At 41.0% G+C, this 14,973-nt stretch overlaps 1 protein-coding gene across 8 annotated transcripts in view; it reads right to left on the reverse strand.

Moving 5' to 3' along the window:
• TMCC1 (transmembrane and coiled-coil domain family 1) overlaps positions 1–14,973 on the reverse strand; it is a 131,195-nt gene that overhangs the window by 16,595 nt on the left and 99,627 nt on the right. The window contains exon 1 of one of the 8 annotated variants that reach the window (XM_032194020.1): positions 7,546–7,858. The exons of the other annotated variants lie outside the window; for them this stretch is intronic. Within the exon in view, the coding sequence (XP_032049911.1) occupies positions 7,546–7,608 (63 nt within the window). The 5' untranslated portion in view covers positions 7,609–7,858. Of the gene's footprint in view, positions 1–7,545; positions 7,859–14,973 lie in introns of those variants that run through there. 8 annotated transcript variants of the gene reach the window in all.

A 14,973-nucleotide genomic window follows, 5' to 3' on the forward strand; every position in this document is an offset into this window, starting at 1 on the left:
CTCTATATTTATTAAACTCTGAAATGCGTGAAATAGGTAATTCCTTTTGATGCCTCTCAAGTCTCCTTGCACTTTCAGCTGGATGTAGAATTATTTACTTCCTACCCTGATCTGCAGTGGCTCTGAACACCAACCTGAAACGTTATTTTAAGGCACCTTTATGTGAAATTTTCAGTGCCAAAAAAGTGAGCTTTGGGGGGAAAAAGAATACACACGAGCTAATGCAGATAAACAAAACAGTGGAAAATAAAAGTTATTGAGACCTCTGGAGAACAGCAACAAACAAACACAAAAAATATTGGATTTTGGAATTGGATACTCGAGTGTTAAAACAGATCCAGTTTCCTATTCAAACATACGGTCATGTTTTGCAAAGAATTATTTTAGATGTCCCTAAGAGAGGTTTTATACCACCAGACTTCACTTTTTTGTTGCTAACTGTATTGAATTTTTAAAAAGACTTCATCAGAGGGAACAGATATTTTGCGATACCATTCTTGTAAGCCTGGCAGAACTACTCACAGAAATGCTAAAATACAGTTCTAAAAATAGTTCAAGATACCAGATACAAAACAGTGAAACTGATCTCAGACAGCTATGACCAAATGGGTAAGCCATTTCATCATCATTTTAAAATAACATTAAAGTAAGCTTATAAAGAAGAAGCACTTACGACTGATTTTCAGCCACACCAAAAGACACAAGAGGCAGGAAGTCAATTTTTTTTTTTTTTTTTTTTTAATAAACAACTTTTTCAGAAAGTCACAAGTCTGTGATCCCATGGCAGCCACTTTGGCTGCGGTCCCATATCAACAGGGGAGAATTACCATTTGTTACTCAGGGAGGATGTTTTCTCGTCCACTTGGCCCAGCTGGGTCAGAGGTACACGTGCAGTGTTCCACAGGTACTGCTGTACTGTGTTCTGCACTACAGTTGTCCATGGTGTGCTGCTGCTGAGAAACCAAATGCCAGGGAAAAGGAGTTCCTTTTACTTCCTACTTTGCTCTAAAACATCGCTGGTGAATGGACCTTAGTAAATTCTCACATTTCCAATGGGCTTATTGCTGTATGTGTCAGTGTGGGATACTGTATAATATTTTCCTTTCTAAAAGCAAACAGATGGCGAACTGCACTATGCATAAGATTTAGAAAAACTGTATCTTGATAATGTTCAGGATCAAGTCGCTTCAGAGTCAAGAAATTCTGTGAGCAGGAAGGTATCTGTATGAAAGGGGCTTGAGATTACTTAAAATAAATGATTCTCAAATTTAGTTTTATCTTTCTTGTTTCCATCCAACATGTTTTTGGTAACATCTCTTATTTTGAGGAGTCAAAGGTGGCTTTTATTGCTTTAACACAGGGGTGACAAACAGTAGAAGAAAACCATCTTCTGTTCAATAAACTATGTGTCACATGAAGTAGAATAAAGTTTTTGGCTGCTGCTGCAGTTTCCACCAAAGTAGTAATATACCCCAAATTCACATCAGTTCCAGGAGTCCTGCACTTCAAAGAGAGATGTGTTTTTAAGAGGTATGAAACTGACAGTCTGGCAAACTATGGCTGTAGAAAAAACCACAGCTCTTGATAACAGGATAGAGGTGTTAACCTCAGTTTATGATAATGACACTGTAATTTCTCATTTGGCCCTGTGTTCCTCATTTCCCTACACAGCAGTTTTGTACATTGTGAAAAATTACCTCCATTAGGCCCCAAACGTTTATATATCTGCATTAAATCATCTAAATGTACATTTTTATAAAGCCATGCATAGAATCACTGTGAGGTACAGTGAAGAAGCATTTAAACAACATGAATTACTATGAGGTACTTTCCACACATTCAGTTAAGTGTAATTTACAGCCAGATATCACCCTCCTGCATAAAACCCGTAGCATAATTCTTTAAACAATATTTGAGTCAAGGTGGCATCAGCTCTACTGTCAGGTGAGTACGCCGTGTATGATGCCCCTACTGGATCCAGTGAAGACAAACCATACTGCAAAATCTACTGTGGGTCCTGAATTAAAAAAAAAAATACTGGAAATTACTCTGTCTGACCTACTTTGGTATTGTAATAAGTAATTTATGACCTATTGTTGAGACAGCTTTTTTCTAATGCTTTGCTTCTGGTAGGATGTTACAAAACCACAGACTGGCCGAGGTTGGAGGGGCCTCTGGAGGTCTTCTTATTCAAGCTCCCTGCTCAAACTGAATCACCTAAAACAGGCTTCCCAGCACCATGTCCAGACAGCTTTTGAATATCTCCCAGGATGTAGATGGCACAACCATGTAGTATACTTGTGGATATGTTTATAAAGACAAAAAACTTGGGCCTGCAACCCTTTTACTCTGTCTACTGCAACACTGCCACACGTTTGATACTATCAACTCTCTGGCTCACTATTTGTTGCAAGTTGCATGTTTATATCATTGCAAATCCTGTGTCCAGGATGCCTCTTGATCCAGATGGAACAGCAGACATAAGGGAAAAGATTTCTGTTCATTCACCTCTAGACTAAATACAGGCAGAAGATCCAAATAATGCTGTACTGAACCACCCCTAGAAGCACAACAGCTCCCTCCCGTGTGAACGCACAGAAGAGTGAGTTATACCTTCCACCTTCCCCAGCAAGTGCCCAGTGCACATACATGCTCGTGCACTACCTAACACCTGCCTTGGCTTTACTGCCAACACGAATACAAAAGGAAAACAAAGGAAAACAGGTCCAGCATGATTCCTTATGACACACGGTGCAGTTACTCTGCAAAAATTTATAGGCTGATTCCATCTTCAGAAACTGTAGCAACTTCATATTTTAAGAGGCCTCCCTCTACTTACCCACTGAAACTGCTGGTCATTGCCAGGAACTGTTTTGAGCAGTCCTTATTACACTCCAAAATCAAAATCAAAACCAGAACTGGCTAAGGAAAGCATATGAACAGATGGACAGCTCAAAGAAGTCTGTGTGTTTTTCATACTACAGTCCACTGGTTAGATTATAATTAGGATTTCTAAAAGACATAAACAATCTTTGCCTGTGGGCAATTAACCCTCAAAATGATAGGAAGACTGGCCTGGTTACAACAACAACAAAAAACACCATGAGAAAGCAAAAACGGCAAATGACTGAAAAAGTACAATAAAAATTCCCATACAATCCCTTTGTCTGCCTAAGGTAACAACTAGAGCAAGGAACCAACACTGGTAACACCAAAAGGAAATGTCTTTATACCTTAGTCATAGCAGTTAAACAATGATGAGCGATGATTAGTAAAACAGTTGCACTCACATGTCACATCTGCCAACCCAAAGGAATGCATGTGGTTCTCAGCATTCCTGTGTGCCCAGTGTGTCCTCACGCTCTAGAAAGGGGAAGAGACGGCAGATACCTAACCAGGGAGAGAAAGGCTAGACAGCAGCCTCAAGAGAACAACATTTTACAATAATCTTGAGAGACCTGTATGTGATTTAGTGTTCCCTTTCTTTGGTGACAGTGCCAAGGTAAGCAGTTTCTTGCCTAACTTTGTGCTGGCATGAGCAGGGGATGGGAAGGACAACAACTTGTGGGGCTGAGTGGTGGGCCAGACTGGGGTCTGACCTGCACTAGGCCTAACCCAGCCAGAAGGACCTAGGAGATGTTTTGCTCTTGGTAAGCTCCCACGCCTGGCTCACCGCAAGGCTCCACGAACTATCAGCAGGTCTGCAGGACCACCACTAGAAGGAAGAAGTGACCAGGGATTGCCTAAGTTGGTGCTATTGCTGCAAGAAACTTACATCAAGCTATGGCCTGAGGTATGCATACAAACACTCTTCCACAACTCTTATCTGGAAAGGACAGCTGCAGTGTGACTCTCCTATGGCCTTGCCACTTAATTCAATGTGAAATGGAGATATGACTTCATATGCTGTTTTGACGGACAGAGTTTGGCGAAAAAGCAAGCAGCCGTATTCTCCTCATCTCTGTCGACTGCAGAAATTTCCCCAAAGAGACCAGCATTTCAGCTCAGCAGCTGGTGGGGTCAGGGGGGACTGTGGAAGATCGCTGCTACCACAGGAGATCTGACTTGCTCTACGAGAAAGAATTGCATGGGGCGCCGATCACCAGTAGCTTAACTCATTCCACAGCAAAGCTGCAGGAAAATCTGTACCGGGACAATACAATCCCTGCGCATGGGTGTTCCCTGCATAGCATTTCCAGCACAGCAGAGCTAGCCAGGCCCTACATCATCCCACTTTTTGGATCACTTACTCACTGGTTATGAGGTACCTGATGCTACAAAAATTGACCTGCACCTCTCCCAGCTGAGGTAACGCACACAAAACCATGACTGCTGACCTGGTGGGAGTGGTGGGCAGAGGCAAGGGGCATTACACAGAGAGGATGAAGACACAGCACCAGGCACCAACTGTGCCCTCGAGCATTTGCACCCTAAAGACAGAAGGGAACATGACAACAGCGTAACGTGACCCCAGAGAAAACATCTATGGTTCCTTCAGTTCTTTTTAAAATCCAGTTGTTATCAAAGTCCTTACCTTCTTGACCTTGAACTTTAAAAATTTAAGCAAAGACATTTTTGAATGCAAAAGAGTAATGCTTTGTGGTCCAATTCAGTCATGTCTTTCCAAAGCTACAGAGAAGTCAAGAAGTCCGTCAGAAGTTCTAGCTGAATAAACAGGACAGCGATGATGACATTATGGATAAGACGAGTCCAACAGAACGAATAAAACAATATGAATAGAAAAATAGGAAGGAACTGAATAATACACAAGGCTTGCAGGAACTTGATTTTTGAGGCAAAAGAGGATGACAGTAAAATACGGCTAAAATAATGTTAATGGATGTTTATTTTAGCAGCTGCAAATTTTTAATCAAGACGGGCATGCCAATCAGGCCAGAAGTTACAATAATAAGGATAGGAAATGAGGTAAAGCTGAACAAAAGTTAAGTATAGGGATTGGGAGTAAAGGGCAGATTTGGAAACAAGCTTACACAAGATTTCATCAGAAAATAACTATGTAAAATGACCTTTTTGCTTATTTGTTTAGGGCTTTTTTTTGTCTTTTAAAATTTATTCTATTTTCCCCAGTATGTTCAAATCACATCTCATTAACTTACAGACAAAACTATTGTTAACACTTCCCAGAGAGTACAGTTTATTTTCCTCATGCTTCAAGCTGCTATTTGATAAATGCACATTATCATTGCATCTCACATATTCATTAGTGAAGAAAAGAGTTTAATTTTTCAGATTGCAAGTTAAATTTGTCTTGTAAAGCAACTGGGCAAAACAGGTCTGGAATCTGGGAGAACAAACAGCTCTGTGATCATTCTGTACAGAATGACCACACATGAGAGAACAAGGATTTCCCCCTTCTCAGGAGATTTTTCTTGTGAAAGTTAGCACGCAAGTCATTGCTAAGTGTTTAGTTAAATAGCTCACGTTCCTGAGCACAACCATGCTTCTACACTTCACATGTTTTTATTTATTTTTCAATTGTGATATTTTCTGCAAGTACAACACAGAGTGTGACTGTAACCAAAGTCCATCCTGGGAGCAATGTTTCAAAGTTGAATCTATTAACAGCTTATGCTAAAAGATAAACATTTTACAACATCAAGATTTGTATTTCCTGTGTATTTCTTTGTCATTCTTATATACAATTTGACATACTGTTCCCTTATTTAAAGCCTTTCTAATGTAGCATACACATAGCACATCTGCAAATACTACATTTGCTAGAGAGCTGTGCAATAGTTGGCTTCAAACGTATCTTCCCTGCTCAAATGTAGCTTGCTGTTTAGTTCTAAGCACTGCATGGCACTCCTACATTAGCACCAGCTAAACCCATGAGACTGTTCGAATTCACAAGGGCAGTCAGTACAGCACAAGGAATAGACTGGCTGCACACCTGTGACACATGCCTGAGGAAATCTGAAGGAAAATGGCAAACAATGAGACAACACAGAGACTGTTGCACTGAGGGGATGATGAGTACCCGGGAGAATACGGCAACATGGTAGTTGTCTAGAAATCCATACAGAATACTGTATTACCAAATACTGAAGTCAGTATGCTGCTTTCAGTATTCACGTCAAACCAAGATTCCTGATCTCAAACTCCGTCTAGAAACAAGTCTTAGTGCTGACAGCACACGCTACTGGCTGTAGCAGCACCTCCACAACCCAACCTCAAAAGATCCATGAACTACGCTGACAGCAAAACTGCCCACATCTGATTTAGAGAGTAAGAATACAGCAGCCCATTTTTTTTTATTTCTTTCTTCAGTTCTCAGGAGGTGATGCATTAGGCTGATGTTACACACACGAAGATGCAAAGTACACAGATCTATCAAACTCGAATGTTGAATACAAATAAAAACCCTTCTTTCTTACTGTTCTCTGTCTTCACTGCTGTCTGAACCACTTAAACTCTAAGTTTTTAACAGAGCTGTTCCCAAGAGCCACCTGTGTGTCACTTTTGTTATAGAGACTGATGAATTTAGTAAGTAAATATCTAGTATAGGAGATCCAGATCTTCCCAGAGGAATATAATGAGTCTATTAAACAAATGTGATTAGACACACAAGCTTCAAACACAACAGTAACACTATGCAATTTCTGTGATTCTGTGAATTGAAGAAAACCTAGAAATTCTGTGATTCTGTGATTCTCTACCAGGTCTTCTGCCGACGATAAAACCTAGGCCCATGTCGATCTACAGCAAAAGCAAAATGTCTGGATCCTCTATTTCTTTTTTCTCTAAACATTGGAGGCACAATGCACAAGGGAACTAATTGCAACAACTTGAAAAGAAATATCTTCTATTTTGCATTGGAGATCAGAGCCTCAAAGCCCTTACTGTCTCTCTACAGTATTGAATAAATGTGGGGGGAAATAAAGCTTACTGTTAACTCAGGCTTGTGAAACAGCAATGCCGAGCTAGGTTGCTAACTGAGACCAAAGAAAACTACTTACTCATTTCTGAAGGTCACCGACTCCATGGGAAGCTATATGCTCTTGTTTTTTTTTTTTTTCCACCTGAAGTAAATCATGATTCTGCAGTTTGCTTACTACTTCCTGAAAATACATTTTGCATACTTAAAACAGCAAAACAAGCCGTTGCATTTAAAAAGCTACTGGTTCAGACATCTCTCTGACACTGGGCTGCATTTACTAGCCTTTTCTTTCATCATTCATTACATTATACCACCAAACCCCAGAACAGAAAAAAAAACAACAAAAACCAAACAAACAAACAAACAAAAAAAACAAAGACAGAAAACCCCCAAAACCAACAACACGTTTGATCTTCTTTATAGATCGTAACACTCGCTCAGACAGGAGTCTTTTTCATACTTCCCAGCTTCTGAAGTGAAGACAAGCTATATAAAAACAACCACAGAATACAACAGCAGTGCCTAGAGGAAAACGCAGCGTTTCCAAGACTAATGCTACAAAATGAGGTCAAGCTCTACCCAATCTAAATAAAACAGCCAAGTAAGATAACTAACGCCATCCTAGCGATGCTCCACGAGCCTCTCACCTTCACGGGCTCACAGAAGTCCCTTTCACAGCATACGCAGGTACAGCAGCACCACATCAACATCACCGCATGGCCAGCTGCAGCCCTCGCCCCAGCGCTGGGCGCTGCCCTGCAGCCGCCTGCACCACGCCATGCATCTCAGACAGGCAGAGCGCTGTTGCCAAAACGAGCATCGCTGTGTGCACAGCGCTCCTGTGCTGCCGATGCAAATCAAGTTATGCTCAGAGCTCACTGCCAGCTATGCACCTCTCCTTCAGATGGAGTGTTTGCTTTAGATGCAAAAAAAAGGCTGGGACTGCTGGATTTAAAGCTACAGGGCTTTTCATTCCATGTCCAACACACGACTTTTTTTTTTTTTTTTTTTTTTTTTAAAGAACTGCACATTTGAGCCAAAAAAATTGGACAGGATAACAGGCAGACAAATTAGTAGAAAATTAAGAGAATCAAGATGACATATGTGTTCCTCTGAAGACACAAAGTAGTGCACTTCATGGCAAGATTCAAGCAGAATCAAAAATAGAGATTCAAAGATGCACAACAAGACATAAATCCAGCTATAAAGTATACACTCTATTTATATCACCATTGAAACACTACTCTTTAAAAATCACTAAATAAAATTTTCAGAGGATTAGTGTGATGTCCTGTGAGGCAGAAACTCTAATTAGAAAGCAATTGTCATGCAAGGACTCAAGCACAAAACTGTGCCAGCAACAGTATTTTAACGTGTCTTGCTGTCATATTTAAAAGATATAAAGCAAAAGTACATCACCCTGTGACCACCTGACGCATGGGCAGGCACTCTAATCCAGAGCACCATCTGCCAGCAAGCCCTACTCCCTCAGACATTTAAAGAGAGCCATTCTCACCTTGTGGCTTCTTTTCCCCTTGCTCTTCTCTGCTGTCTCACTGATATTTCCCGTTTGTAGCAAATATTACTAACCTAGGATAGAAATAGATGATCTCAAAGCTAAGTTGCGTATAATACATGTACAAGCTTGAGATCTTCAGATTAATCCAGAATATCTCCCTGCACAATGTTTCCAAGGCTAAAATACTGGGAGCCAACAAAACCAGAATGAACATGGACTTTTAAAAGCTTCCTGCTGCCTTAGACACGTAGCATGTTTGCAGCCAGCATAGAAGCAGGATACAGTTTTCCTTTTTGTCTGTCCCTTTGACTCTTAAAGATGCTAAAAGGCATCTAAGTGTTTGGGTTTGATGGTGGTTTTTTTGTTTGTTTGTTTTGTTTTTTAATAATAATTCTATTAACTTGCAGCTGCAACACACCGTTACAACATAAGCTGCCGCAAAGCCATTCCCTCTTCTGCATGTCTGCACACTAGGTAAAGACATCCCAAGAAACTAAAGTATAATAACCAAAGCAGAAGCATATGCTGAACATGAATGAAAGTGAAACTGACATAATTTATCATATTACCATATATTCAAAACTGCAATGTACTGCCATAAAAATGTTTGGGAAAAAAAACCAACACAGAAATAATTCTGGATGTTTTAAAGGAAAATTAATAGAGCTGACATTTATATTTCTATACAGGAATTCTCCGTCAGTAAGGTTTAAATAGGTAGGTGGTGTCTATAAACTGATTCACCTTATATGAATATTATATTGAGACTCTGATCACAAGAACACTGCTCTTTTTTTTTAGAGCACACAATTCAATCTAGCAAAGCTGTTGTAAAGAAAGCTTTTCATAAAATAAGTTTGTGCTACTTACCTGCACCAGATGAAGATCCCACCCTACATTTGCAAAACCTTTGACATCAACAAGCTGCCCAGGGGACATAGAGGAGTTTTACAACACCGTGTTCTAGCCTGCCAGATAACTCCTGACATGGCTAGCTGCACTCCAGAGCAGACAGGAGAAAAAACCAGACCAAAAGGCACCCACCCTGTTGCAAGAGTCTAGTGAGAAATCTCAGCTAAAAAGCTTGTCCAGGCTAAATACAGAAACTAAAACAATTTCTGCACTTGCGTGAGCGTTTCAGCACACGCAGTATATTTTGAACCTCAGTCTACATGACAAGAAATTAAGAGGCATGATTCCCTCATCCAAGGGGATGCCACATGGCAGATCTCACTCTAGAGAAACAACATCTATACCAAGAAACCTTCAGATTTCTAAGACCTTTTATTTATTAATAATAGTGGATCCCACCTAAGAAAAGTGAAAGGGAAGGGAGGTGAAACTCCTTGTGCACAAAGAACATAATTAGCCTTATTTAGGAAGCAATTTATGTTGGTTAAAACCTAGCTTTATTCATGGGAATTCTATTGCTATTCAGACAGATCATTTCACCACATAAAGCAACAAACAAATCCAGGAAAATACATGCAAATGTGCTCATTATTTTACTTAAGATGATCAGATAGCCTTCACAAATTTTGCAGAGCAATAAAAGCAACAACAAAAACAAAGAAAAAAATCCACAACCTACCAAGCTGAATATCACCTCCATTAAGAGCAATCAGCTTCATTTCTCAGAGGAACGCATGCTTTCTTATTAATATTTGTTACACTCCCAAAACGTGGCTATGGTGCATTGATGCTCCGTGATGTTTAAAGTGGACTTCTATACTCACAGAAAAATAGAAACATCAGAGAAGTGCTTCAAAAGCTATTCTTCCATGTAAACAGCACTCAGAGAACTCAGGCTCTGTGCAAGCCTCACTGCTGCAATGGTTCCTGTGAGGCTTCCCTAGTGCCGGCCACGCCGAGTGCCGGGTCTCGGCTCTCCACACGCCTTGCACAGCAGATGACGACTATCAGAGCAGAAACCAGATGGCCTGACGAAGCCCTTCCGTAGCGTGGGGCCACAAACGCTTCCACTGTCCAAGATGAGAACAGAAAAAGACTCAGAGCTCAAGAGACAGCAGGGAGAACTGCCAGAGGGGACGTCCCCTAGGGTGGAAGGCGATGGAGGGTCTGAGCACCCAGGCTCGCCTGCAGGTCTTCGCTGCTCTGGGCGCTCACCCCACACACGTCCTCTAGGCCTCCGATGGTGAGTCCTTCCTAACTGTGCTGGCACAAAGGGGCGGCAATGAAGGGTAGCCCATTTGCTTTCTACAGCATTTCTTTCCTGAAGTTACTTGGTAAAACTGGAGGGAGGAGGGGCAGAAAAAGAAAAAAAAAAGAAAAAAAAATGCACATGAGCTTTGATGCGGCTTAAAAACTCCTGGAGATTAGGTGGTCATATGACCCTTGTAACAAGATGAGGACTCTTTCCAAGACTGCTTGAAACCAAGAATATTAGGGAAGAAATAACATGGAAGCTAGCTCTATCTGGTGAAATGTGAATGTTGCAAATATTAAATAATATAAAATATGAAGTAAGAGGGCGAGAAACTGGAAGAAAATTTAAAAAACAATTGGCAACTATACCCTTCCTGTGCTGTTCCCTGAGCTGGTGCTCAGGCTGTGAAGAAAAGGTGACCTCCACTCCCTCCTCCTAATCTGGAGTATTTCATAACCTCCACTCTCACCTCCTAAACTAGAGTATTTCATATATGTGAAATATCTGTGAACACCTGAGGTGCCCATCTAAGTGATAAGAAAGTGAGCTTTAGCAAGCTCCTCACAGCAAGAATTTAAGAGCACGTTATAACAGTAAAATTGGGAAAATGAGGTCAAAAGTAGCAGTTACAGGGGGGAAGAATCTTTGAAAGAGCACAGGAGCCTACAGAGGCAGAATACAATTAGCAAAAAAAAACTAGGCCAGCACCCTAGGAGGACATCCCTAATGTGGTTCCAAGTCCTCAGCAGACACAAACAGCAGGGAACTCAGGATAGTCTCACTGCAAAAACCGCACCAGGCTCTGTGGGGGCACAGCACAGCCAGGCAGATGTGTGGCCACTCACCTGCTGCCCTTCTCCTCCACCTTCCCTTCTCCTCCACCTTCCTGCTGCGCAGGAGGGCTCAGGAGCTGCTTATCTGGTGAGACTTCCTGGAACTGCACAAACGCTCCTGCTGCAGGACACAGATAACCAAAATGTCAGGGGCAGGGGAAAAACAGGATTAACTCGCTCAGGGCTGAAACCAAATATTTCAGAAGATGCAGCTGAATGCCAGTACTGCAGATGCATCAGGTGTGCTGAGTAGTACTTCACATTACTCCAGGCCCACAGTACTGTGGGCAAGTTTAAGAGAAAAATCAGATTCACAATTTGCTAATTTATTACACGATTTATCTTTGTACTATCAGGCTTGAGTCACTGCTGTTTGTAAAGCTTTATGGTTTGGATTACTAAACTTCATTGCTCACCTCTGAGGCCACTGCATATAAACACACTGGAATACGAGGTCCAACTGACACGTGGCATGAGGCAAGTGGGAAAAGAAAGCACATGCTCAAAACCTGCTTGCTACTGCCGAAACCATATCCTTATCAGAGCTTAACCTGGTATGGCCTTCATCTGCAGGAGGAAGGAGATTACTCCATTTAATACTAAGTTACATAAAATCAAAGAGAAACGGTTGGAGAAACAGAGAGTGGGCTCTGCATTCAGCAACTGCAAATCAGAAGCCTCAGCAATCCATGGCAAAGTAAATGTATAGTTGTATTTTTCTATTTTTGAAATCCAGTACTGAAACTAGTCATCAATCTAAAACCTATTTTTGGAGTATTTGTTCAGACACAGGTTTTATACTTGCATTAATCCTACTTCTTAATGATTCAGGAAGGGCTACTAAGAGGCCAACCTAGCATTGCGCACAGAACATCAATAAAAGTAGAATGAGTTGGGGTATCAGCTCCCTTCATACTTCCTGGGTACACACAAGGCTCATGAAATCCAGATCTGCTTTGAGCCTTCTGAGTCAGGCTCTCCACAGGAAGGATGACAGGTAAGGGGGAGGAAAAGTTACAAGGCAGTGGAGTTGGTATCAGCACATCAAATTACACATATTACACTGGATTTCTGGAGACAGCACATGACCAAGTTACAGATGAAAAAATTTCAGACCACCTTCTCTCATGCCCAAGTAATTTCATCTCTGCTGCATTCAATGCAGACGAACTAATCACAAACATTGTGGTTAGAAGTCTTTCAGTTCCATACATAGACACAAGAGCGGGGCAAACACACTCCTGCAAAACTGCATGACTAAGACAGATTTGATTAAAGATGGGGCTAGACTACTAGAAATTCAACTTCCAGGTATGTAAGCACTGCTATGATACAACTTCTGTCTGTATGCATCTGGAAATTTTTCACAGTTCAAAGTATAATCATAAAGAGGGAGAACTGAGTTGTGTTAGGGAAAAAAATCCACCCCTAACTGGTCTCAAAAGAGCCACTTTAATAGGCATAAAGCTCACAAATTCTGAATTTTAATTAGGAAAAGCCAGCTGAAGAACCTGCTTTTGTCACTCCCAACAGCTTCAAGACCATATCTCTGCTAAATGCGAGCATTGGGCAGCTGTTCACACATGGATGATGAAGCTTCAGCCCCCCCAGCAAGGAAAGAGGAGCTACACAATTGCCTGGCACATGGGAGCATGCAGTGTGGTGCTTGGGAAGGGCTGCAGAGGCCAGGCCACGATTTGTGACCCCCAGCAGGCAGAAACAAACCCAGAGGTGTGGGCGGAAAGCAGGGGTGCGTGCACAAGTGCACAGGAATGAAGGAAGGGGAGTGCGTGCACACAGTGCCTGTATGGGAGGAAGGAAGGGAGGAGAGAAGCAAGGGCACAATTGATTTTTAAAACCTGAAGAAAACAGAAGGACTTGCTCAGCAGCCAACACTTTTTAAGCAAGTATTACTTCCAGCTGTTTGTGCATGGATGCTTATTTAGGTTATCATTTTCTTAAATCCTGATACTTGCAGGAACAATAGTTCTTCTTAATTAACTTGATTTCTTCATCATCTCCTTTTTGTGCCTGACTAAATCTGGTGGTTGTACACTGTACATACTTATTCATATTCAAGCTAAACATAACATGAGTCGATACCAGAATATGTCTGGACTGTATAGTGCATACATTAGTTTCATCCACTTGCAATTGAAAAATAGTAAAATGACCACAAACTTTGTTGTGTTTTTCAAATTAATTATCTGTATTATTTAGTGTGGCTTTTCTGTCAGTTCAAAACAAGAGGTATGCGTCTGCAACTAACACACAGATTTAGCACACAGACTAAAAACAATGCTCTTCAAAATTGGCAAACATTGCCAGATTTCAACTGTGCCTGCACACACAACGTAGGGGAATTTATTTTCAGAAAGAACGTTTTCTTTCTGAAGTCCTGAAGAATTCACAATTCTCCTGATCTGCTTGAAAAGTAAGAGGCTTTCTTCTAACTAAACTAGGAAATCCCTTCTACATAAATCCAAAAGTCACTGTACATTTATAAAAGTACAAGACATCTGCTTTACAGTGTATTTAAACATAACTACAGCTCCAAAAGACTGTTTAAATAGACAGCAGACAGGAAGATGTTCCAGCAGTTTAACTCCCTAACCGAAACATGGGCTCCCTAGAAATAGCGATCTGAGGAACTCTCTTTCATCTCTTACTAACATTGCAAACCTTATTCTTGGTGTGGCACTTGAATCCATCATCAAAAATTGTAATTGCTCTCTTTTCATTAGCTCTGTTCCTGAAGAATGGTTCAGTTTGTGGCTTTTTGTAAGTCAGGGTACATGGGATCCTTAGCTTGGCAGGAAGCTACAATAGACACATGGCTCAGCTCTTAAAAATGTTCCAACTTAGTTTATGAAGTGCTGTGTGACACAGTGATGAACAGTGAAGTTTTCCTATCTTATAGCCTCTACAGTGGCTAGGACTGCTGGGGTTGCATCATTGCTTATTTGTAGGTTCTGGTTTTCTGAGTACAATTTTCCTTGTACAAAGGGGTAAAGATGCATTGGAGTTACCAGCTGGATAAAACAAGGTAGAGGAAGGAAAAATAGGAAGGAAAGGGACCTAATTTCCCATGCTGAGCCAAACTTTGAACCCACATATAGATATTGTCTCTCAGTAAAGGAAACCTTTCTCCCTTATGTTCTACAAAGCTACAATTACTGCTTGCATAAGGACTACAGTGTAGGTATTCCCCTTCTTCAAAACAGTATTTGTTGGAAAAATAAAAGGTATCTTTAGTGTAAAATAACACAACATCATAATACTAGAGTTTGTGGTGCAGGTTTAAAATGGGGCATGTCACCTAATATTTTCCATCGCAGTTACTAAAGCACTGAGCCTTCATCAAAGGTAAAGATTTCAGGAAGCCTATTACTGACTGAAAATATCACCTCACAAGCCACTTCAGTCTAGGTTTTGTGCCCGTTTTGCAGCTGCTGACAAGTTTGTAAGGACTTCAAGCTGAACAATGAGTCTCTCTCTTGATAGGAGTTATTGATATATTCCACTGTTCAATGCAGGTTAAGAGCTATGAAATCAG

Source organism: Aythya fuligula, chromosome 10 (genome assembly GCF_009819795.1).
Source record: "Aythya fuligula isolate bAytFul2 chromosome 10, bAytFul2.pri, whole genome shotgun sequence".
Classification (NCBI taxonomy): domain Eukaryota; kingdom Metazoa; phylum Chordata; class Aves; order Anseriformes; family Anatidae; genus Aythya; species Aythya fuligula.